The sequence below is a fragment of the Strongylocentrotus purpuratus genome, unplaced genomic scaffold, assembly GCF_000002235.5.
Source record: "Strongylocentrotus purpuratus isolate Spur 01 unplaced genomic scaffold, Spur_5.0 spur5_scaffold_13, whole genome shotgun sequence".
NCBI lineage: Eukaryota > Metazoa > Echinodermata > Echinoidea > Camarodonta > Strongylocentrotidae > Strongylocentrotus > Strongylocentrotus purpuratus.
Window position 1 is genome coordinate 4574429 of NW_022145598.1, and position 23618 is coordinate 4598046.

The 23618-nt window shown below is 39.4% G+C and overlaps 1 protein-coding gene across 3 annotated transcripts in view; it reads left to right on the forward strand.

The window, feature by feature from the left end:
- Positions 1–23618, forward strand: part of LOC756550 (microtubule-actin cross-linking factor 1) — a 68495-nt gene that overhangs the window by 31794 nt on the left and 13083 nt on the right. For 2 of the 3 annotated variants that reach the window (XM_001195605.4, XM_011676851.2), the window contains exons 3-36: positions 150–482; positions 880–1042; positions 1405–1571; positions 1918–2247; positions 2646–2796; positions 3087–3250; positions 3686–3901; positions 4191–4304; positions 4687–5175; positions 5639–5809; positions 6236–6562; positions 8020–8346; positions 9819–9903; positions 10474–10703; positions 11119–11325; positions 11778–11903; positions 12232–12561; positions 13106–13312; positions 13668–13787; positions 14200–14305; positions 14833–15047; positions 15294–15632; positions 16071–16241; positions 16719–16874; positions 17243–17443; positions 17801–17929; positions 19205–19381; positions 19827–19982; positions 20476–20682; positions 21220–21339; positions 21907–22073; positions 22292–22451; positions 22853–23047; positions 23434–23562. In XM_001195605.4, coding sequence (XP_001195605.3) covers positions 150–482; positions 880–1042; positions 1405–1571; positions 1918–2247; positions 2646–2796; positions 3087–3250; positions 3686–3901; positions 4191–4304; positions 4687–5175; positions 5639–5809; positions 6236–6562; positions 8020–8346; positions 9819–9903; positions 10474–10703; positions 11119–11325; positions 11778–11903; positions 12232–12561; positions 13106–13312; positions 13668–13787; positions 14200–14305; positions 14833–15047; positions 15294–15632; positions 16071–16241; positions 16719–16874; positions 17243–17443; positions 17801–17929; positions 19205–19381; positions 19827–19982; positions 20476–20682; positions 21220–21339; positions 21907–22073; positions 22292–22451; positions 22853–23047; positions 23434–23562 — 6885 coding nt within the window. The remainder of the gene's footprint in view (positions 1–149; positions 483–879; positions 1043–1404; positions 1572–1917; positions 2248–2645; positions 2797–3086; positions 3251–3685; positions 3902–4190; positions 4305–4686; positions 5176–5638; positions 5810–6235; positions 6563–8019; positions 8347–9818; positions 9904–10473; positions 10704–11118; positions 11326–11777; positions 11904–12231; positions 12562–13105; positions 13313–13667; positions 13788–14199; positions 14306–14832; positions 15048–15293; positions 15633–16070; positions 16242–16718; positions 16875–17242; positions 17444–17800; positions 17930–19204; positions 19382–19826; positions 19983–20475; positions 20683–21219; positions 21340–21906; positions 22074–22291; positions 22452–22852; positions 23048–23433; positions 23563–23618) is intronic. The other variant, XM_011676857.2, reaches the window with a different exon arrangement.

Sequence of the window (23618 nt, forward strand, 5' to 3'; positions counted from 1 at the left end):
GAACTAACGAGTTAACATCAAATGAAATGTTAATCAACCTACGTGTGTACACCTGCACATTTGGACAACTGTCCAGTACTAATGTACTATCAAGCATGATAACTTAGCCATGTAATGATTTAACGTGACATATTTGTTTTGTTTCGTAGGTTCTGCAAGAAGAGTTCGCTGCCCATGAGCCACAGATGGAGCAACTCCTTGAGGCCGGCCAGGCGATCGTGGACAAGCAGGACCCCAGGTCACGCACCACCTCGCCCATCCAACAGCAGGTAGCGGACCTCAAGAACCAGTGGGACGCCCTCAAGGGCCAGCTGGACGACAGGGAGGGCAAGATCGACGATGTGCTGCGAAAGAGCGAGCACTTCCACGATATCCTCCAGGACAGCTCCGACTGGCTGATTGACTTCAGGAATAAGATCTCCAACCTGGCGCCCATCAGCAACAGCCCAGAGGTCGTCAGGCAGCAGATGGAGGAGACTAAGGTAGGTCGTCATGGAGACGAGTTTCAGATACAATGATGGCATCAATGATTTACTGAAATGATATACTCAACTCTTTAAGCTTAAACTTGATGCTAAGAGTGATATTAATAATTCGCAAATGAAGATAACGATGTTAATAAAACCAACGTACATTAACAACAGTGATGCTGTGGCTTGTTATAGGGCTTGTCCAAGCTATTTTTGTCTCATACATTACAGAATACCTCTAAGGTTTTAGCATATCTGATGGCTTTTGTTACATTAGAGCTTAGATCAGACACAATGACAAGTAAATAATACTTTAGGTGTCAGTTTAGGTTCATAATTTCTTTGTAACTTGTGGGACGTGTACCTTGTAGTTTCCCTATGACACAACTCTCCCCTCTTTTATCACCAGAACCTTCAACGAGAGGCTGACCGCCGTAAACCCCAGCAAGATAAGCTCTCAGAGACACACAGGGAGCTGACTGAACTCAATCCTGAACTGACTGCCAAGGCAGAAGTCACGCTGAAACTGGAGAGCGTCAGGACACCGTACAACGACCTCTGCCATAAACTTGGTATATTTCTTTGCTCTCTGTTTTCATATCTTTCTTGGCTACACTAATCCTTTGCTTTCATTACATGTAATGCTCAAGGAACACAAGAAAAGAATCATTATAGACAGGAGGTGATTGTTATGTACAGTTTCGCATAGAACACTTTCAAAGAGAAACACCTGTCACAACAATTACTGTTAATATCTTAAATACGTTCAGCATCTTAGGGCAGCAGGGCTTAAAGCTAAGGACATATTATTACTTTGTAGGTACCTTTAGCTTTCCCTCACATATATATGTCAAAGGATCAGTCTACTTATCATTGTCATTGTATTATGATCAAATTGATTATCCATCATTGTGGAAACTTTCTGTACTTGTAGATGAGAGGCAGGGTAAACTCCAAGCCGCCCTTCTGCAGTCGAGAGACTTTGAGGAATCCTATGGCAGCATGCTGAGATGGTTGGACACTAAGGACAAGGAATTGAACCAAGTCAAACCCATCTCAGCCAAACCAGAGGTACTCAGGAGACAGGTGGTTGAGCATGAGGTAGGGTACCAGTCTTCTCTTCTATTAACCCTTGGTACTCTGTCGAGTAAATCCGTCGAACAAAGATCATAAGAGGAACATAGACCTATAAGTCTGAAATGCTGTCATGTGTTTGCACGTTATTCATCTTGTGTAGTTCCACCTACTGCATTGATCATAAACATGTTTCTATCAAATACCAATTTAAGCATAGATAGAGTTAAAGGGAAGATACCGTTAAAAAAAAAGATATTTGTAGTGCTTTATGGTATCGATGTTATTGGAATAAAGGAACTGATAAAGATGGCCAGTTCAGAACATTTCCATTCAATTTTAAACTTGATTCCCTTCCCATCCCACCATACAGGAGATACCCAAAGAGATCGTCAAACAAGTATACACCTACGAGCGCATGCTTGAGAAGATCGACTCCCTCAAGGACGAAGCAGACAGCCCCGCGGAGAAGAATGAACTCCAGGGCAAACGTGACTCCCTCCAAACCAAGTGGAACTCTGTCAACGACAGGGCCACACAGCGCGGCGAGCGGCTGAAGGAGGCCAACGAGAAGGCCAAGGTGTACTCGGACGAGCTGAACCAGTTCTTGCCTTGGCTGAGGAGTGCTGAGGATAGAATGAGCTCGCTGGGACCGGTGACGGCCAAGCCTAACGTGGTTAGGAGACAGTATGAACTCATCAAAGTGAGTAAAAATGCAGTGTAGAACTTAGAACAAATATTTACATTATGATTTCAAAGGAGACGTACATTCATTCATGAAAACATTGACCAATTCCTAGGAGCAGACATTGTTCTATCATCAAAGTGCATTTCTTGTTGTCAAGTGTATGTATGTACTGTATTTTCATATTATAGGAACATTTTTTCATGAAAAAAACAGTTATATCGAACATGAACCGGTAATATGATAATGATGACAGCCTTAATCTAAACCACAATATGAACAAACCAATGTGTACCTCATAAATTTGCAATGATTTACAAGGAGGATTTTATAATTGTGAGGATGAAACAAGTTTTCCTTCATACACATGACATATATATTCAATTAAATGATATACCCATTTCCTGTACCAACAGCAACTCCAAGAGGACATTGACAACCATCGCGACCACCACGAAGCAGTCAACAACTCAGCGGACCAACTCATCTCAAGGACCGACATCGACCACCCCTTCATCAAGGACCAAGTCGGAGAGGCCAACAGGAGATGGGATGAGCTAGAGAAGGGTAAGAAAGAATGGAAATAGGAGATGAGAGATTGTACAAGAGAGACAAAAAGGATGTGAAAGATTGTACAACCGTGTGAATGATTGTGATATACATGTAGAGATTAGACATTTTCATAAAGCACTGCTAATAAAATCATGATAGACTTCACATGAAAAAAGTCTAACTGTTGTTTTACATCGCTTTACATAAAAGTTATCAAAGAATCTATTGTTGATCATGGTCAAAGATATCATAACTTCTCCCATGAAGATGTTGATTCTGAATCTCTTGTTTGATCCTTTCCATAGATCTTCAAGAACAGCTTGCAATCCTAGAAGACTTCCACAACCGCCTCAACGACTTCCACGACACCGTCAACACGTCTCAGATCTCACTGGCCAACTTTGAAGAGCAGCTAGCTTTACATGATGCACCAGGCAAACTGGACCCCAAGAACCTCCAGAAACTGAAGGTAAGAAGCTTCATCTGTCAAAGATCCTTTTAGAAAGTCCTGTAAAGTACAAATTAGAATCATCTTCACTTATTCAAAGAGATACATGACATAAATAAACTAACCTCCTGCATTAGTGCAGGCCTAATGCTGACTGTTTTACATTAAAGATGTCTTTTACAATTACTCTCTCCTTTCTAGTCCTAATCTGTATTGCATCCATTCTGTTCATCCCTTACAATTTTTTGTTGGTATCATTCATAGTGTTTTTCTGTAACAGGCCTATGGAAATGAGAGAATTCAGTAGTCAGCGTGTTAAAGCTTTTACAATGTTACGAGTTTGGAATGAATATTAGACCAAAAAAGGAAAACAAATTTTTTACTCCTGAAATTCCTTAGAAGTAACCTTCCATTACATACTGAACACATACTAACTGTACTCTCCCCTCCCCCCAGGCTTTGCAAGACGAGGTCGACGGCATGGAGCAAGCCATCGTCAAGGTCCAGGACAACAGCAGTGGTCTAATGGCTGCAGCGCCCCCACGAGCCGACACCACCCCAGTGGGTGATGACGTGGATGGTGTGGTCAAGCGCTACCAGAAGCTGAAGGGTTTGGTCAAGGATAGGTACGGTCAGTTGGAGGCTGGAAACCAAGAGATCCTCTCATTCCAGGTAGGTTGAAGGTCACTGGCTAACCATTACGAGCCAGAGCAAATAACACTGAGTTCCTATAGGAAATATATTTATTCAGATGGTTTTTCGACATTTGGACATTATTTTTGATGCTCTTTTGGAAAGTGAAGAACAAATTGAGAAATTCTAAAATTAGATTTTTATGACGTCACAGCTTCGGTACTCTATGACTTTTACAAGTATGAGTATTACTGTTTTGAAGTTGTTGTCCATGTGTATCTGGATCTGAAGTCATCTTCAAAATTCTTTCCTTTTTATCTATCATCAGTCCATGTTGAACGACTGTAACTTCCAGCTGGGAGAGTCTGAGGATGGACTTGACAAGATGGCTCCCGTTGCTAGGGACCTCGACACCTTGGCGGCCCAGGCAGATGAGATTGATGTAAGGAAATGTTTTTTTGCTTTATACTGTCACAAATTTCTTTTAAAATACTGTACATTTTATTTTATTTCTATTTTTTAACTATTTACTTATTTTTCATTAATTCATATCTTTCTTTAGCAATGTTTATACAGGTAGTCTATCAGTAGTCTCAACCCTTTTTTTGTTGTAATCAAACAAATGAGCTTATAAGAGTTTTTAGTCATTTCAACCCTTGTGCAATTACATTTATTACTGGTATGCTTTAATAAAGTCATCCATTTGAACTTTGAAATGTTTGTGTCAGGAAGATGTTACGATTACAAAGTTCAATGGTGTCACTTTAAATGTGAACCTGTACAATATATAAGCATTCAATTTGTGCTTTTAATTTTGTCCACAGAAATATCAACAGAATCTGGAAGACATCAAGAAGACCCTCCTGAAGGCTGATCGTGTCTTCCGCGACATCATCGACCGAGGTTACCTCACTGACTCAGACAGCTTCCGTGAGCAGCTCGACAACCTCAACAAACGCTGGCAGCGACTGCGCGAGCGCGCCAACAAGCGCCAGGACGACGTCGAACGCACGACATCACGCATGCAAGATCTCAAGCACACCATGGGTGAGGTTGACGAGCTCCTCGGCAAGGCTGAATCGGCACAAATGCTGCAGAAGCCTGTCGGCGCCGATGTCGACACCGTCAAACAGCAGCAGAAGGAGTTTAAGACGTACATGAGGAACTTTGTGGAACCATTGGTACCGAGGTTGAGGGATGCCAACAGAGTTGGACAGAGCCTTGTACAGAGTGCAGAACCAAGGGTCAATACCAACCAACTTGAGGGTGACATGGAGGCCATGAACGACAGGTGGAACAGACTACATGCAAAGGTACCTAGGCAGAAATTGCTTCTAACTTCTCACTAATTGTACATGTATTAAAAGTAAATACGATTTAGAAGAGATAAAATCTGGTCTTGAACCCAAGGTCTGAAAAAAATCAACTCTACTTTGCACAGAATATTCCTCTAGCTTTACATGAACTACATTTTCATCAACGTTTATTGACATACAGGTACATGTTCATGTAGCAACAATTAACAGTTGCTCTATGAATAGTAATATATAATAACATCAGGGACTATGATAATCTGTAATAACAGATTCCTGTTGAATTAGGAATATATGCGACTCATCCCAATTTATTTCAACAACATTCAAAGAAAGAAAGAAATCACTTGCAATCTTCAGTTTTTCCTTACCCAATCAGTTATAAATCAAAATTTCAATGCGTTTATATGAAGTTAAACTTGTTTTAAGAATTTTTAATAACAGATAATTTCTATTATTTCAGAATTCTGACCGCGAGGCCAAGTTGAACGAAGGTCTCCTCCGTTGCGGCAAGTTCCAGGAGGCTCTTCAGTCCCTCATGGGATGGATCGGAGAGACAGAAGACCTGGTCTCCACACAGAAGGACCCATCCTCAGACTATAAGGTGGTCAAGGCTCAGCTCGCAGAGCAACAGGTCAGTGTAGGGTCAGTCTGGGGTTAAAGGTTGACTGTGATAGTATGGAAGGACCATCCACCATTCACATTCATTAGGGATATCAAATGTTGGAACATCTTATGTGGGTAGTAATTCATTGATAATAATTATGCCAATCCAAGAGTTTTCCATTAGCAGTTGAAACCGTAAATCCTATTTAAAGGAAACAGAAGTTTCTCATTGAAACCTGAAAACCTTTTGGAGGGAAACGACAGTTTCTTATAGAAACCTGAATATCTATTGTAGGAAACATTCTATTCTTCAACCAAGATTGCCTTCCTTGTTTCCTTTGAAAAGTCTATTTGCAGAGATATGTGTTTCTTTTAACATTAATGGATTGAAATCATACTGTTTATTGAAGGCATCCCAGCTAAAATATCTTTGCAATGTTCTTGTTCTATGCAGTTGCTTGATCGTCTTATCACTGATCGCGAGCCCAGCGTTGATGCCCTGAAGGAGATGGGTGAACAACTATCCAAGGTGTCCGAACCTCAGGATCGCATGCGCATTCAACAGCAGCTCTCTGACCTGGAGCGCCGCTGGAGGGCGCTAGTCGATGCTGTGCGCGACCGCCGCCAGAAGCTGGAGCAGACAGAGAAGACGGCCAAGGACTTCCACGAGCAGATCGCCCCGCTGTCCCAATGGCTGGACGCCACGGAGAGGTCACTAGCATCACAGCCGCCGGTCAGTACGGACAAGGCTCAAATCCAGAAACAGATCCAGGACCAACAGGTAAGGTTTAACAAAACAAAATCTTATTTGACAAAATCAAAAGCTGCAATCAATGTATGCAAGTAAACTAAAAGTGCTTTTATCTGTGTCTCTCACACTTATATTGAAAGCTTATGCTAAAAATGAAATAAATTGCATCTTCATAATTGAAAAAATGAAAAGAAAAATATATGTTAATGCCCTAGTAAAACTTACATATATATATAAAGATTAATAAACAAACTGTTGGTTTCCATTTGCTATTAAAATGTTGATGTACGTTGCACTATCAAATTCTTGGAAATGTTGAAGGGATTTTATTGTAATCTGCTTGATACAACCTTTTTGTATATAAGCTTCTTTATACATGTAATTATGAAAAAGATTTATTCTTTGCATCATTATTGTATTATTATTGTGAATGTAAATAGAAAAATTCTTTTTACATGTATGCAAGAAAAAAAATCATGTACAGTAACTTCAAGCAACAACAACAAAAAATAAACAACTTTGCTTGTATCAAATCATTTGAATTGTGTTTGCATGATTGAATGAACATAACTTATGATTTACACATGTAGTTGCTCTGTATCATACATGAACATGTCTAAAATGAATGAGCATATTGCAAATCTTATCCCTGTATATGCATGGGACCCAATGACTCATCAACCACACCAAATAAATTGTGTTTGTTTTCAAATGAAATGAAACGTTAACAAGAACTGGAAGAAGGTCTACTCAATTAGTAAAGGCTATGGCTGGTGGTTCGACCCATTTCCCCTTTGATTTTTGCCCCATAATATTTATCAATCGTCCTGATACCTATCGTATCTCCTTACACGAGTACGTGGACATACTAATGAAATTCTATGTAGGGATACCCAGGGTGTTACACAAATAAAAAATCAAACATGTAAGATCGGAACATGGAAGAAGTATGAACGGATGTATGCAAAGTGCAAAGTCCCTTGTGGCCCGGCTGCATGCCTTGCTTAAGGGCTCCATGGTTCTTAGATACACTCTGGTGTAATCTGAGCCATGTTTTTAAAACCTTTTTGAACACATTTTATGACTGAGGTTTTATAAATAATTTTGGGTGGGAATGAATATTGACCTGTTGCTGATCTTCAGACCTTTCCAAACAACAAATAAAAATGGAAACCTGTCGCTGTTACATGTTTTTACCCCTTGTGAACCACCTTGTGATAATAATAACCATTGCAGAAAGATATAGGATAACATATTTTATCTCATGCACTCTGCTACAATGTGTTGACTTTCCTCTCTTTGTGTACCTACATGTCAAATGTGTTGTGCAATGTGCCAGTATAGCACTTAATTCCTTGCTGTATTGTGTATACGTTGTACCTCTAAAGAAACTATTCTCGGCAGACCTCACTAAACACACAATTCCTCCTCGAAAGACACCCACTAACAATTCGCACCCCTCCCCTATGAAACAAACACCGAATTAGGCCATGGAAAGAGATGTCCAAAACCACGGCCCGGACGTCAGAGAAACCATGTCAGCAGGGCGAAAACTGCAGCGAATGGTGTCTCCTTCAGAGCGTGACTCGCTCCAGACTCGACTTGATGCTGTCCAGGACCGTTACGATAACATCCGCGACAAGACACTCCAGAAGAAGGTCGACCTCAACCGAGCCCTGGCTACAAGTCAGGTGTTCGGTGAGGATGAGGCTGCCCTCTTGAGGTGGTTGACAGACATGGAGCGCAAGCTGGGCAGGCCGCAGCCGATATCTATCCATCCAGAAGTCGTCCAGAAGCAGTTGGATAACCAGACGGTACTCATTCCAACCCCAAACTCTCATCCTGTTCTTTTCTGGGAACCTACTTATTTGAGCCATCATCTAACTACTGGTTACTCTGGTTATTCTTGGTGTTCAACTGATTTTCTCTCTCTTTGTTTGGTTCATTGGAAGCTACACATATCTTTCTTACATCTGGATTTATTAAAGGCCCTTTTCCCTTCTCCAATCGTCATCTTAGGCCTGGCTTTCTTCTATTGTTTTATACTCATGGTGGAGGTAGTGAAGAAGATTGTCTTCTTTTCATGTGCAATTGTCATGTTCAATTGTCTAACTCATTGCATATCCCATGCCTCTATTAACACATACATGTACACAAGCATATACTTGTGTGCTGTATGTACATGTGCAATTTTTCTCTCTTACATGTTCTAGTACATGTAGATGTAAACACCTGTATACATTATATTTCTATAGATCATTTTTACAATGATTTTTGTTCCCATACATGTAATAGTAGTCTAACTGCATGATTATGTATTTATCACATTTGATCATAATTTTTATAGTCATAATTGTATTTATCATAATTTTTTAATCATAATTTGTTAAAGGATTTCATTTACTTGTTCATTTAGTAGAGATTTTTTTCCCCTTCATTTTCGTAGGTCTAGTTTTCATGTACAGATGTATTTTGATGTCCCGGTGTACTGCATTTCATTAATAGATGAACATACATTACATGTATAACTGGTATTCATATGCGAACATGATCATCTAGAATATTCAGTAGATATTTACAGTGCATAATCATTTTTTACTACCAATCCATTCATTAGGTCATTATGCATTTCGTCTGTGTTTTCTAGCATGTGCATGAATGTTTGTGAAATCATTTTTAAATAGTCATTTTTTATCTTTGCAGTGTAGAAGCATGCATTACTATAGATATTTCATGATTTCCATTTGCATGCTACTTAAATTTTACTTTCCTTTATTGTATGATTTTATAAAACTACAATTTTAAGGAAGTATGCTATATGTACTTGTTGGCATAGCAATGTTACATTACTAAATATTTGCATGACTACTTATGAATCTGATGCAGCAATTTGCAAGATCTTTAAGCATCTAGAATTTCATAATTTTGTTTTGTGATAAATCTATTCCAGCTGTGCCAATCAAACATTCTCAAAGCACTTGCATCTCTGTAAAACATGCGAAGCAGATTACATTTCATCATTGCTGTGGTTTTGTTTGTACTATGTTTGTAACGTGTATTTCGATCATCCTACATGTACATGTGAATGAAAAAGTGAGTACAGAGATAATTAGAGATTGGAATGTGATATCTTCCTTTGGTTTACGGATGTACACGAACATGCAGAGTAATCAAGGAAACTGCATTTTTTAATGTACATGTATACATACCGGTAGAAAGAAGTTATTAATAGATCCGAATCATTGATTGCATTGTAACATGGCATTTGTCCTACTTGGGTCTGCAGGTATTACATGCGTCTGTTCTTGATCGTCAACCGGAAATCAGGAAAGTACTATCGGATGGACAAGATCTGCTCAGGCAATGCACTGGTGAGATGTTTAAAAAATATGTAAAGAATATTAACAATACTTTTCACTGCATGTTAATTTAAATGCAGAAGTACATGTACATTGGTTTGCTATTGCACAAACCTGCTGGCATTATCCAGACCTATTTTTTTCTCATTTTTTAAATCCATTATTCAAATGCATACTTACATCATACTTACTCCAAATAACTAAATGTTTTGCTCTTAGAAGAACAATGACAAGGTCCCTCCCGTAGATGTAAAGCTTCCAGACATTTCTATTTAAATAGTTTTTATGCATACGATGTATACAGTTGTACATGTAACATCCTCGTAAATGTACACATGTATTATAGTATGGTTTTGAGGGACACTTGACAGCTTTAAAAAAAATTCTGTAATGCAAATGATGTTACATCATTGCTTTTAATACATTGCCTACCAAAACAAAACCGGGTGGTTCCTGTATTAAACTTATAGGAATGAGAGATTTAGTAGTCAGCAGGTAAAATTGAAATAAGATACTCCTCTCAGAAACAACCAAAGATGAGTCCAAACACTGTTTTAAAGCATTCCATTTCTTTACCTATAGGCAAAGAGGTCAGCGATGTACAGCAGAAACTGGATCACATCCAGAATCGCTATGACAACATCTTCCAGAAGAGCGAAGACCAGCTGAGCCAGCTACAACAGGCTGTCCCATTGGCCAATGAGTTCAACCGCCTACAGAGCGAGTTTGCTGATTGGCTGAAGAAGGCCGAACAGGACCTGAGGAACTTTGACCCCTCAGCTAGCGTGGAGACACAGAAGGCAGTCCAAGAGGTATGAATCATAAGAATGCTTAAAACCATTCCAGAAGGCTTTAGTAATATCTCCTGACTTTCCTTTGAAATTGATTCATAGTTTTTTATGATATCCATTTCTTGTACTGTAGTACACATAGAATTTTGCTAAACTTATACGACATGAACATTTTCCCGTACAAAACCCAGACAAAATTAAATGTACTTTAAACATCAGACTTTTTGCCTAATTTTGAAAGGCAAAATATTTAACAATTCATTGCCTTTCAGAACCGGTAGTCAAAATGCCAAGAACATTTCGTACCTTTAAATCATCAAGTAAAGTGAACCAACTTGTATCTGTTTGTGTCTTTTGATAATTTCCAACTCCATTTCCTTCATCATCCATTCCATTGCTTACTTGGAATGTTTGCCTTCTCCTTGACACCCTCCAGAAACTGCAAGACGAGATTGATCGCCACCGCCCCATCCTGCAGGAGCTCAACGAAAAGGGTACCCGCCTCATCGAGCTCAGCCCAGGCCAAGGAGCCGCTGAGATCAGGCAGCAACTCAACGATGATAACCAACGCTTCAACGAGCTTGCTTCGAGAACCAAGGACATTGAGTACAGGCTCAGTGCTGCTCTAGATGGTGCTCAGAAGGTGAGATCAGGTCGAAGGTCACCGTCTCAGGAATCGAAATTGAAATTGAAATTCATTTTCTATTTGTAAAATTCAAATTCCAATTTTAGAATTCAGTTTCAATTTCATTTCTGTTAGAAAGGGAAAAAAAGTTTTCAATTTTTCAATTTTAATGTTCAAATTCATTTTAAACTCTTGAATTTCAAGTTCAGTGTCAAATTTAGACATTTTAAACACAAGTACGATTACAAACAAACTTGAATGAAATGAAGGAGTGTAGTCCCATAAAATGTACATTAAAATACTGGTTGGGCTGCTGCTTTAGAACAAAACATATGATCATTTTCACAATTACATGAGAAAAAAAATAGAGGGTAACAAAAATCAGTGAGTAATCAAGCTCTATTAAACCCAGAGACATCACATGTGGAATGGTCCTTTCTTCAATTCCTTATTACTTTCTCTACATGCAGGTTCAACAGAGCATGGATGGACTTCTGAAATGGCTGGATGAAGCAGACAGACAACAACAGACCCAGGCAAGGGAAACCATCAGTGTAGAACCCGATGGTGTTAGGGATCAACTCAAAAAAGCAAAGGTAAGACACAGAACAGTTTTCAGGGAAATACTATGTGATGTGTTGAATTATGGTGGATCTTGAAAATGATGGGATTTCTTGTCTGCATTTGATGAACTCAGAATGGATGTGCTGTTAATGTTTCACAATTAACTTGTCTTTAATTTTGGTTGGGAATAATTTTATTTGCCAATTTATTGTGTACCTGTCTTGATCATACATGTACCATTTTACCACATTGGGTAATTAGTCCCTGTCTTTTTAGATTTTACATGTATGTTGTTGCCGATGACAGTTTAGATTTAGGTGCAGAATATGCTAAAAGCTCACTTTATCTTGTTTACTCCAGGCCATTGACAAGGAAATCACTGGCAAGCAGAGCCGAGTCCAGGACACCCTTGGTGCGGCGGAAGCACTCATCGAGCAGACCTCTGACCCACGCCAGCAAGCCCGCCTTGAATCCCAGGCCAATGACCTGAAGCAGAGGTTTGATGACCTCTCAGCCAGGAGTGCTGACCGTGTGGAGGTCCTAGAAGAAGCGTTGCCACAGACCCTGCAGTTCAACGAGTCACACGAGGAGTTGACTAAGTGGTTGGACGAGGTCGAAGGTGACCTGAAGAACCTCAAACCACCTGGACTGGATGCAGAGGAGATCAGGAGAGAGGTCGACAATAACAGGGTGAGTCAACTATGACCTCTGACCTAGGAATTGAAATTTTGTTGATAATGATATCGGTTGAATTGACATTGTCCTTTACCTACACAAATACAGTATGTACGTATGCACCTGTATGGAATCTAATCTAGAGAATTGTATGTACACGTACATGTACATGTACTTGAATTCCATTTGTCAGCGAAGTCTTTAAAGTATGGGTAAAACAAAAAAATAATTCATATAATCTTGATTGAAGTTAAATAGAATTTGCTACAATTATTTTATGAATTCCAAACTTTGTATTTGTATGTGTAACTGTAATAGAATATGAATGTTCTTAATATACTGTTCATGTACACTTGGAACTTGAAAATGAAGAAGAGACTCGCCTGAGTCTAGTCCATATGTAACTTTCATATTAAATTTAACAATTTACAAGTACCAACAAGCAGACCTAAAATTTTGATGAAACATCAATGCTATACCATGTTTTTAATATCCAATAATTTTACTATTTGGGAAACTTTACGTATTTCATTTATTAATCTCATCATTCTACTCTCAGTTCATGAAGCAAACTGTAGCTGAGAAGCAGCAGCACGTGAACAAGCTGAACCGCATCGCTCCAGAGCTGGCCAAGCTCAGCCCCGGTGCAGGAGCGCAGGGTGTACAGGCCAAGGCAGATGATGACAACCGTCGCTATGAGAACGTCAAGGAGGATGTCAACAAGAGGGGAGAGAAGATGTTTGATCTGCTCCAGAGGACAAGCTCCGTGAGTAACGTTTGTTTGACTATTATTATGATGTCCATATTATATTTGTGGTTGGTTGAAGAACTTGGCTCAACACTGGAGCAGTTGAACTTCACAGATAAGAAGCGAAGCATACCAGAGCAAATCTTTGTACATGTATACAGGTTTCACTGTACTTAAAGTGTATAATCATGAGGATTTATTCACATACTCTCTCTCTTTGTCTTAACTCATCCAGTTTGTAGAAGACCTTGAACAGTACAGCTGAGAAGTCTAGACAGACCAGAGCCAATCTTTGTACATACATACAGGTTTCACTGTCTGTCACAAGAAATCATTCCATGTTATACTCTCTCTTTTGTCTTGCCTCATTCAGTTCGTTGAAGACCTTGACTCCACCCTTGAGCAGCTAAACATCACTGCTGAGAAACTAAGCAGACCAGAACCCATCTCTGCTGATCCAGATCATCTTAGGAAACAGATGAAAAAACTGCAGGTGAGTTTGTGAACTTTACCTTGAAATATATGAGTTTTTATCATATTCATAAATATTATCTCATTTATTGAGATTTTGTCATTGTCTTTTAAGATTTAATCATGAGAGGAATAGAGCGATTTAATAAAAATGATTTTACTCCGATTATCTTACATGAACAGGTATGCCATATCTGTCAGGGAGATTGAAGTTGTACACTTCAGTATCACATTGCATTGTTACTTAGTCATGAATAAGTGAAGAAAGAAAATGAATGAGAGCCATGACATTGAGATCATGTTAACATTTGAGAAAGTATATTTTACAAGCCGGTGTGGTTTAACACAACACCAACAAATTTCTTGTGATATTGAAGTCGTCTAATCAACCTCAGTGAATACAATCCTTGTTATTTTTTTCTCTTTTTTGGCAGGCCCTGAGAGATAACATTGATAGCCAAATGGATGTTGTAGATGTGATGCGTAAGGCTGGTAATGAGATGATCGAGGCATCATCTCCAAGTGACCCGCATGTCAGAGGTAAAATTAAAATTTCTACTATGACAGTATCTTTATTTATATTGGTTATTGTATGAATTAGGTGTGTACAGTCATTATAAGCCAGAAAATGTCACAAGTTGTAAGCAACTGCCATTTCAGCAAAAAGAAACAATTTCAAAGCGCAGTGCAGCAATAGTGCAGTGTTGTGTCAGGTGATATTTGATTCGGTTGCAGCATGATACTTTACAAAATATTTCTCCACATTGACAGCAAGATAAATGGTTCTTGTATTAGTTTTTGTCAGTTGCACAAGAACAATATCTATATTGGAATAGAAATAACTTAATATTCTAGTAACTCAAATTGAAGAAGCGCCATGTAACGTGCACATGATTATATGAATATATAGTAGTAAAGTACTGAAAAAATATGACAAACCTGTTGTGCTTAGGATTTGTGTTTCAAAGAATTACAAGTTTATGTAATACAGTGTAGATTCAGAAAAGTATATGAATGGTCATTGTGGATATATTTTTAACTTTTTCATGCTTGCTGTTCTGTTTCAGATCTGAAAGACAAGCTCGACCAGATGAGCAACAAGTGGGATGACATCACGGCCACAGCCAACAAGCGCTCTGCAGATCTACAGGAAGCCCTTCACTCTGCTGAATCCTTCTGGGAGGAGATGAACGGTACGTCTGGAACCATCAAAGATCTTCAAGATCAGATCAAGAGTCAGGAACCACCTGCCGTTGAGATCCCAGCCATCAAGGACCAACAGGTATGTAGCAGCAGTGGGAACATGCCTAATGATATTGTATGCATACAGGCTATAGGATCAGAAAGAATACTTTGCATTTATGAAGTACAAATGTCTGATATTGTACATTGATTATAGTAGTTATGAATCAGAATGATATTGGACATACATGTATTTTAGACGAAGAGTAGGACTTCAAATTTGAAATCCAAGCTAAATGTAAAGAATGTTTTCTAAATTTGGTGGAATTTCCCCCTCTTTAATCAGGATATCCTGCAAGCCATCAAGGAGGACATTGATGCGGTCAAGCAGGATGTGGAGATGACCAAGCAGCTCGGCCAGGACCTGATGACCCATTGCAGCGACTCCAACAAACCAGAGGTCCAGAAGAACGTGGATGAACTCAACAACTCTTGGGATAACCTCAACGATGCCTTCAAGGATCGTCATCAGAAGCTGGACGATGCCGATGAAGCGGCTCAAGCGTTCCAGGACGGTCTGGACAGGATGAATGACTACATGACCAAGGCGGAAGAACAGGTGGATAGGATGCCAGCAGTTGGATCGGATCCACAGACGGTCAGGAGACAGCTGGACAATCTCAATGTAAGTACAGAAACATGTCTTGAGTCATGTTGGTAGAAGAGCTCGATGTACACACAGAAATATATATTGAATCATGTCGGTAGAAGAGCTCGATGTACACACAGAAATATGTGTTTGACGATAGTCAAACTTGCTCCAGTGACCACCTGTGTAGAAAGACCACCTATTGATGAAGACCACATTTTTTTGTGGTTTGGCTGTTATTACTTAATATTTTTTAGTGTAATGACCTGCACTCAGCTTTTCGTGTTCTATATTATTATTTGATAGAAAACACGTATGAGCATGAACGTGCTCTTCAATGTGTAGATACAATGACACTGAAAATCAAACTGTCTGGGAATGTTTTGGTATGTTATGTATGTGTTCCACAATGGGTCATAGGTCATCTACATGAAATGACAATAATGAATTGATTATCTTTGGTGCTGCTTCCAGGCCTTCAAGAAGGAACTCGGTCGCAACAACCTCGAGCTTGAGACCGTCAACCAGCTCGGAAACCGTCTCCTCACCAAGTGTACTCCAGAGAACCAGGAGCTTGTCCAAGCTCCTATGAGTGACATGAACAGACGCTGGAAGAACCTCCAGGATAAGACCTTTGACAGACAGGTAAAGATGTCCTCCCTTTCACTCTAAAAGGTTGAGGATTAGAACTAAACGTATCAACCTATTTATACCTTCCATGAATAATGTTTATTTGTCCTTGATCTGATAAACAAATGTTATTGACATTCCACATGCATTCCTGTAAGATTCTTTCACTTACTCGACCTTCCATAAAGTATCATGAATAAGTCAGATCAACATGACTTTCAGAAAAGTAGATAGAATGCATTGAAGTATGGAATGAAAAGAGGTGAAAGAAGAGGAAAAAGATAACTAAAGAACAAAAAGTTTCAGGATTTAGAAAGTCCTCTATACCTTATGCTTGTTCCATGGATAGCATTTCACATATATTGGTATAAACTATGTATGTGTGCACATACAATACAATCTCCACAAAGGAATAGAATTTTTCCAGTACATCTCACTATATGCTTTACAAATTTCCAGTTAAATGAAAGTTATTCTATTCTTGTATTTCAGCACAAACTTGAGGCTGGATTCTTGGCCCTTGGTCAGCTTGAGAGCTCTCTGGATGAACTCCTGAACTGGATGAACCGAACCGAGAAGGCCTTGAGTGACCAGAGACCAGTGATGGGAGATACCAAGGGTGCAGAGATAGAACTAGCTAAGCACAAGGTGAGTCTTATTCAGGGTCTATCCTAATGGAAAGTGGTTGCCATTCTAGTTTAATGGAAACAATTATGGTGCAACATACCCTGTATGACTATAAAGAATGACAAATATATGAGGAGTGAAAAGAGGCGAAGGTATGATCATGAGGTGGCTTAGCTAAAAGTAAGGGTGTGAAAAGACAGAAAGTCAAAATGTGTAACTGTTGAAAAGTTAAAACAATATCATCAGGGCATGGAGCTGGTAAATGTCTATACCTTCATTAGGCTAAGTAGTACCTTAAGTGTGATTCAGATATGTCACCTTAATGATTATGTTAGGAGCATTGTGTATCATTATGATTTACCAATGCATGTAAATCTTCTTCTTACTAGGTGCTTCAAAATGACATCATGGCTCACGAATCCAGCGTGAAGTCCGTCAACCAGGCCGGCCAAAACTTTGTAGCGTCTGCAGACAACAGGCAGGTTGCCAACGTGGTCCGCAGCAAGCTGGACGATGTCAACAACAAGTGGGCCAACCTCACCAGGATGAGTGACGGCAGGCAGAGGGAGCTAGAGGGAGCCCTTGGAGAGGTAAGGAGAAAGCTGTTTGAAGGATGTACTGATGATGATTGTGGTGGTGGTAGTGGTGATGATGGTGATGATGATGATGATGATGGTGACGACGATGATGATGATGATGGCTATGATGATGATAGTAATGATGAACATAATTATAACATGTAGATTTATGTCATAACTTGAATCAATTTTGTATCTAAAACTAATATTGACGATGATATGGTAATAATATATGGAGAATGTTGATACTATATTGGTGAAGAAAGGAATCGGTTGTTTGAAGGTAGATAATAATGATGATCAACTTATTTGATGGTCCTTTTTTACAAAGCTTACATTTTAATTTAATCAATCATTTATTTATTTCAGACCAAAAACTTTGCTGAGGAGGCTACCCGTCTCCTCCGCTGGCTCCATGACATCAATGGACAGCTCTCATCCAGCCAGCCTGTAGGTGGCTTGCCGGAGACAGCTAGGGAACAACTGGACAGACACAATGTAAGAAATGGCTCACCTTGATCCACCCCGAAAGTCATTTTCATATAACCCAATCAAGACCAATGATGTAGAATAAAATTATATCATATACCAGTAAATTATATAGCCTCTTGTGGGAGATGTCTGATGAGAAAAAAGAATATATTTTCGGCTTTGGGCATTTTTTCAATTCTTCTTACTATAAATAAATACAAATTAGTAATCGTATTTTGTAACTTGACAGTGCTGAATACATACGGGTCTACATCATGTAAATATACATTTTAGATCTGGGATGTTACAGTGTAGATACATGTCTGATATATCCTGCAAACATGTGTGTGCAATGCAATGCAACATCAGTGTTATGACAATCTTACTCATGAGAGATGGATTGACTATGCTTTTTAATATTTGTTATATACCTCACTTAAGTAATCCAGCCATCTGATTGGTCGAAATTGCATTCATAAACTTCAACTGTTCCTGTAAAATTCCCGGTAACCATGCATAAAACATTTAATATTTTTAATAACCATGGTTATTAAAAAAATAGGTCAGCCTCCATGGTTACCCCATAGGTTTACATGTTAAAAAATGGTTTGAGTGATCGAGGATACCGTATGTGTGCGAAGGATTGGTCGGTAATTTCAATACAATTGAATCTCGATCGATCTTACCGACAATTTTATCTTGCATTGTTGACATGAAGACGAAAATAAACTTCCAAAAACAAAAAAACAACATCTGCCGATAGATCTTGATCTAAGTTCGTGCCAATATGCATTGCAAAAGTAAAAGAAGGGTGCTTTTGCGAAGCATTCATCACGCCGAAGCCGGTTTCAATCCATTTTAATGTATATATTGTACAAAACTGCCAAGCATGTGAACAGCGCGCGATGGCCGAGTGGTGTAAGGCGTTGGTGTAAGATTCATCACTCATTGTACGCAAGAGTTCGACTCTCACCTTTGACAAAAAAAAAAAGTATTTTTTATTTTTTATTTTTTAGTCTATTTTTTTTGGCATATAAAAGTATTAATGACTGCTTTAATATTCGAGAAATAGTTGTTTTTATACGCTCTCGGGAAGGTTACAATTGGGCTATTCCCCTCGGCACGCCTCGGGTAATAGCACAATTCTAACCTTCCCTTGAGCGTATAAAAACAACTATTTCTCTCAAAGCAGTCATTAATACTATACTAATGAACAGTTCGATGAATGCATGGTTATGAAGAAGAATATTCTTTATTCTGTACATTCTAAAATGTTTCCATCAAAATTGATCTTGCTTGTAGGACCTGAGGAAGCATATGGATCGTGAGAAGCTGGCCTTTGACTCGCTGATGCAGGCTGGTCAACAGCTGAAACGCCAGTCAGGACCGGAGGCCGATAGAGAGGGCGGGGTAGGCCACACCCTCAAGACCCTCCAGGCGCAGTGGGATGCTGCTAATCAGAAGGCAACCGACAGAAAGGTACTTGAACAAACAAAAAAATTTAATGAATGAAGATATTTTTAGACAGAGGGTGAAAAGAAACATGTAAACAGAGATGCTGAGAGGGAAAGAGCAATGTAAAAATAGAGCAAGAGAGTCGGATAGAAGGAGAGAGAGAGAGAGAGTGCATGAGAAAATGAATCATGAAATAGGGGCAGAGAGACTGGAAGAGAGAAAGAGAAAGAGAGACACTGAAATAAGAGACAGTACAGAGGGACAGAAAGAGACGGCCAAAGACAGACAGAGCCAGAGATATACAGAACCAGAGAAAGAAAGCAATTAAGAACAAATGACGGGCAGGATGCTTGTTTCAAATTATCCTTGCTTGTTACACACAGAAATGCTTTCTAAAACATGAATTTTTCAACTGAATAAGTTTGAATCTAATTCTTAAACCCTCCATTCTCATCTACCAACCCCACAGCGCAAGCTGGAGGATGCTCTGACCCAAGCCCAGAACTTCCATGATGCCCTGCAGGCCTTCATCTCTTGGCTGACTACTGCTGAGAAGACCATGAACAGCAGCAAACCACCCAGTACTGTCCTGGACACCATCAACCAACAGATCACTGAACACAAGGTACTTAAGCAATTCAAACACTCAAAACACTGCCAAGAGAAGTTTATAAGACACAGTTTTTGGATGTTCTTCAAAAGTAGGCAGTTGCTGTCATAGCCTTTTCTTTCAGAAACTGAAATGCAGACTTCTTTAAAAGATTATTATAAGTGTCTGTGGGAGATATTGCACGATCTGCCAAATCCCCTGATGGGTAGATAAGTTATTGGTCATGCAGGTTGGTTTTCAGATCGATAGGTCTCATGTTATGAGCATATAACCCAATGACTTCAAGAGATCTGCCTTCTCACAAATAAACTGAATTCTCTTTAATCTGCGGTAGGAAGTCCTCCAGATAATTCTGAAAACTACATACTTCTAAGTTTCCTTTATACATACAACATGTTGTTTGAAAGGAACCTATACAATGTACATGCAATGACAACCTGCCTATAAAGATCACTTTCCTTGTCTTTAAACACTGTCTTCACCGCTAAACTCTTCTTGTTTTGCCCAGGACTTCTTGATGGACATCCAAGCCCACAAGGAGACCATGCGCGATCTAGACCGGGCCGGCACCCAGCTCAAGTACTTCAGTCAGAAGCAGGATGTCATCCTCATCAAGAATCTTCTGATCAGCGTTCAGAACAGATGGGAGAAGGTCCAGTCACGATGCAATGACAGGACCAGGCAGCTGGACTCTGGCTTCAAGCGGGCCAAACAGGTGAGAAATCGGATGAAGGAATCTCATGGAATAAAGACAGTGATATTTCTGATCAAGAATAATTATAAATGTTGTACAGGTGCCATGGTCTACTAGACTATAGACCACATGGTGTGTCGTTTTAATCCCTGCCATGGCACCGATGTCCTTTGGCAAGACATTGATCTACATGTGCCACTCTCGACCCAGTTGAAGTAGGTACCTGGGAGGATGAAAGTCTTGTACCGAGTACCATGTTATTGAAACCTGGCTACATGTAAATCCAGGTTAATGATATGCCGAATGATGGTAGTGTACATGTATGGTATGGTTTATGTACATGAATGCATAGACTGAGAATATCTAGTGGTTATTCCTGAAACAGATATGTGCAAAATCTTTTATTCCCCTTGAAGATAGTTTATGCCAACTCTTACATTGAATTACATCTGTTTAAAGTAAACTTATATATTTTATCAAGTTTCATGGTTGTGAGATGATGGTGCAGAAAAGGGTATTTTTTATCATTGATTTCTCTTGTTTCTTCTCTCTTTTTAGTTTGATGAACAGTATGGCAAGCTGTTTGGTTGGCTGACGGACTCACAAGCCCAACTAGACCAAGACAAGTCTATCGGTAGTGATCCTGAGACCCTCAAAGCACAGCTCCGTAGGCACAAGGTAAGCTAGCTGTACTCTGTGACTTCATCAAGACATCGTCTGCTCAGAGCCAGAAAGGCCTTGACTCTTTCTCAAAGAATATGAGTTGAGATCATTCTACTTGTATCTTTCAACCAATGTTATCTTGTATGAGCAGCTTTTGTTGCTACAGAATGAAAGACTTTGTGACAATAGCCTACAGTTCTGAGGTCTACCAGTACAGTGCGCAAATGTTCTTCGGATACTTTACACGTACAAGATATCCGAGACGAGGCTGCACAATACAGTGGGAAAGGAAATGTTTGAATTAAAATAGGTACAAGTACATGTACCTTCTTAATATTTATTTTGCATGCAATGTTATTATTCTGAAACCATCAGTTCACTTACAAGTAGGACTTTGGTGCATGTTTACAAATGTGTTTATTCTTTATTTGCTACATGTATGTGCAGCATACATGTACATTTGTATTGATCGTATCTCCTACTTGTAATGAAATTATGGTACATTGAACTAACTTTTTAATGTACATGTATTTGAATGTGCATAATTGCCACTAACCTTCTTCACCCGCACTCAACCCACAGGACTTCCAACGTGCCCTTGGAGCCAAGCAGCCGCTCTATGACAACATTGTCCGCTCTGGACGATCCCTGAGGGATAAGAGCAACCCTGCTGACACCAAGACAATCAACGGCATGCTCACTGATCTCAAGGATGAGTGGGACCTGGTCTGTGGCAGGTCGGTCGACAGGTGAGAAGGGCTTTTCATTTCTTTCTGAAAGTTATGCTGTCCTCACTTTATTTTCCGTTTTTAATGGATTTTATTTATTTCACAGCTTTTGAAAATGATAAGCCACCAGTACAATGAGGATGAAATGTGCAAGTAAATTTCACATTGAAAAACACAATCTCTAAATCTTTTTTTTTTTACACCAACAAACGATTTTGAATGTTTTGTCTATGAATCAGGCAAAGGAAGCTTGAGGAAGCTCTCCTGCACAGTGGACAGTTCAAGGATGCTCTACAAGCTCTCCTGGAGTGGCTCTATCAGGTGGAACCTACACTCTCAGATGAGACACCTGTAGATGGTGACATCGACACCGTCATGAATCTCATGGAAGCTCACAAGGTAAGACTTCTGCAAAAATTTTATATTTTATTGTGATCGTAATATAAGTCTTGTTACAGCAAAATTCCCCTCACATTGTTTATCTTCTATGAAACATATACAATTTAAAAAAGATATCATCCATAAATGTAGGAATGAGAAATGAGTACACTTTGTGGACTAATAACTAAACAAGAATGACTAATGACACCTTATTTACCAGTTGTGATAGCCATTAATTCTCTCTTACATGTATATGGCCTACATGTACACGTGTACATATATAATACAATTTTGATGAGTGTCATCTGAAAACTTAATCTATTAAGAGAGTCAAAACCAAATTGTTATACATGTACTTGTAAAGGTATTAAGAAAAGAATCTTTGACACTAAGCATACATGTTAATGTTAACCTGACAGGGCTTCCAGCGAGACCTAGGGAGCCGCAAGAACAGTGTCAAGTCCGTCAACAAGTCTGCCAAGGACCTGATGGATAAATCCAGTGAGGATACATCCCATCTCCGAGCTAAGATCCAGGAGCTGGCTTCCAAGTGGGAGACAGTGTGCGAACAGAGCGTACACAAGCAGGAGAGGCTAGAGGATGCTATGAAGGAGGTAAGAAAAGAATGAAGGGAAAGTAAGAGAGGGAGAGAAGAGATTAAAGGAAAATAATGAGAGAAAGAGGAAGATAGAGAGGTTGGAAAGGCACATTATGAAAGAAACTGATGTGGAGAGATATGCAAAGATATATATTATATAGACATGTAGAATACACAAAATAGAATTGTGTTTCGTGAATTGTAAGTGCAGAAAGTAGAGGGAGAGAGTTTAGTTCAAAATTTGATTAGTATGTGATAAATGTACATGAGTTATATGAGTGAAGATGAATATTCAGAAGGGAGAAGGGGAATGAAAGTTACAATGACTTCTGTACATTTGTAGCCTATTCTCCAAATCGCATATTGACCTCCTTCCTCCATGTTACTTTCTCATGTTCCTAGGCTGAAGACTTCCATGACATTGTTCAGCTGCTCCTGGAGTGGCTAGCTGATGCAGAACAGAGCCTTCGATTCCAGGGTCCACTTAGCAATGACCCTGAGGTCATCAGAGAACAGATGGAAACACACAAGGTAGCTAGGTCACACTCATAGGTCACCCTCATAGGTCACCCTCATAGGTCACCCTC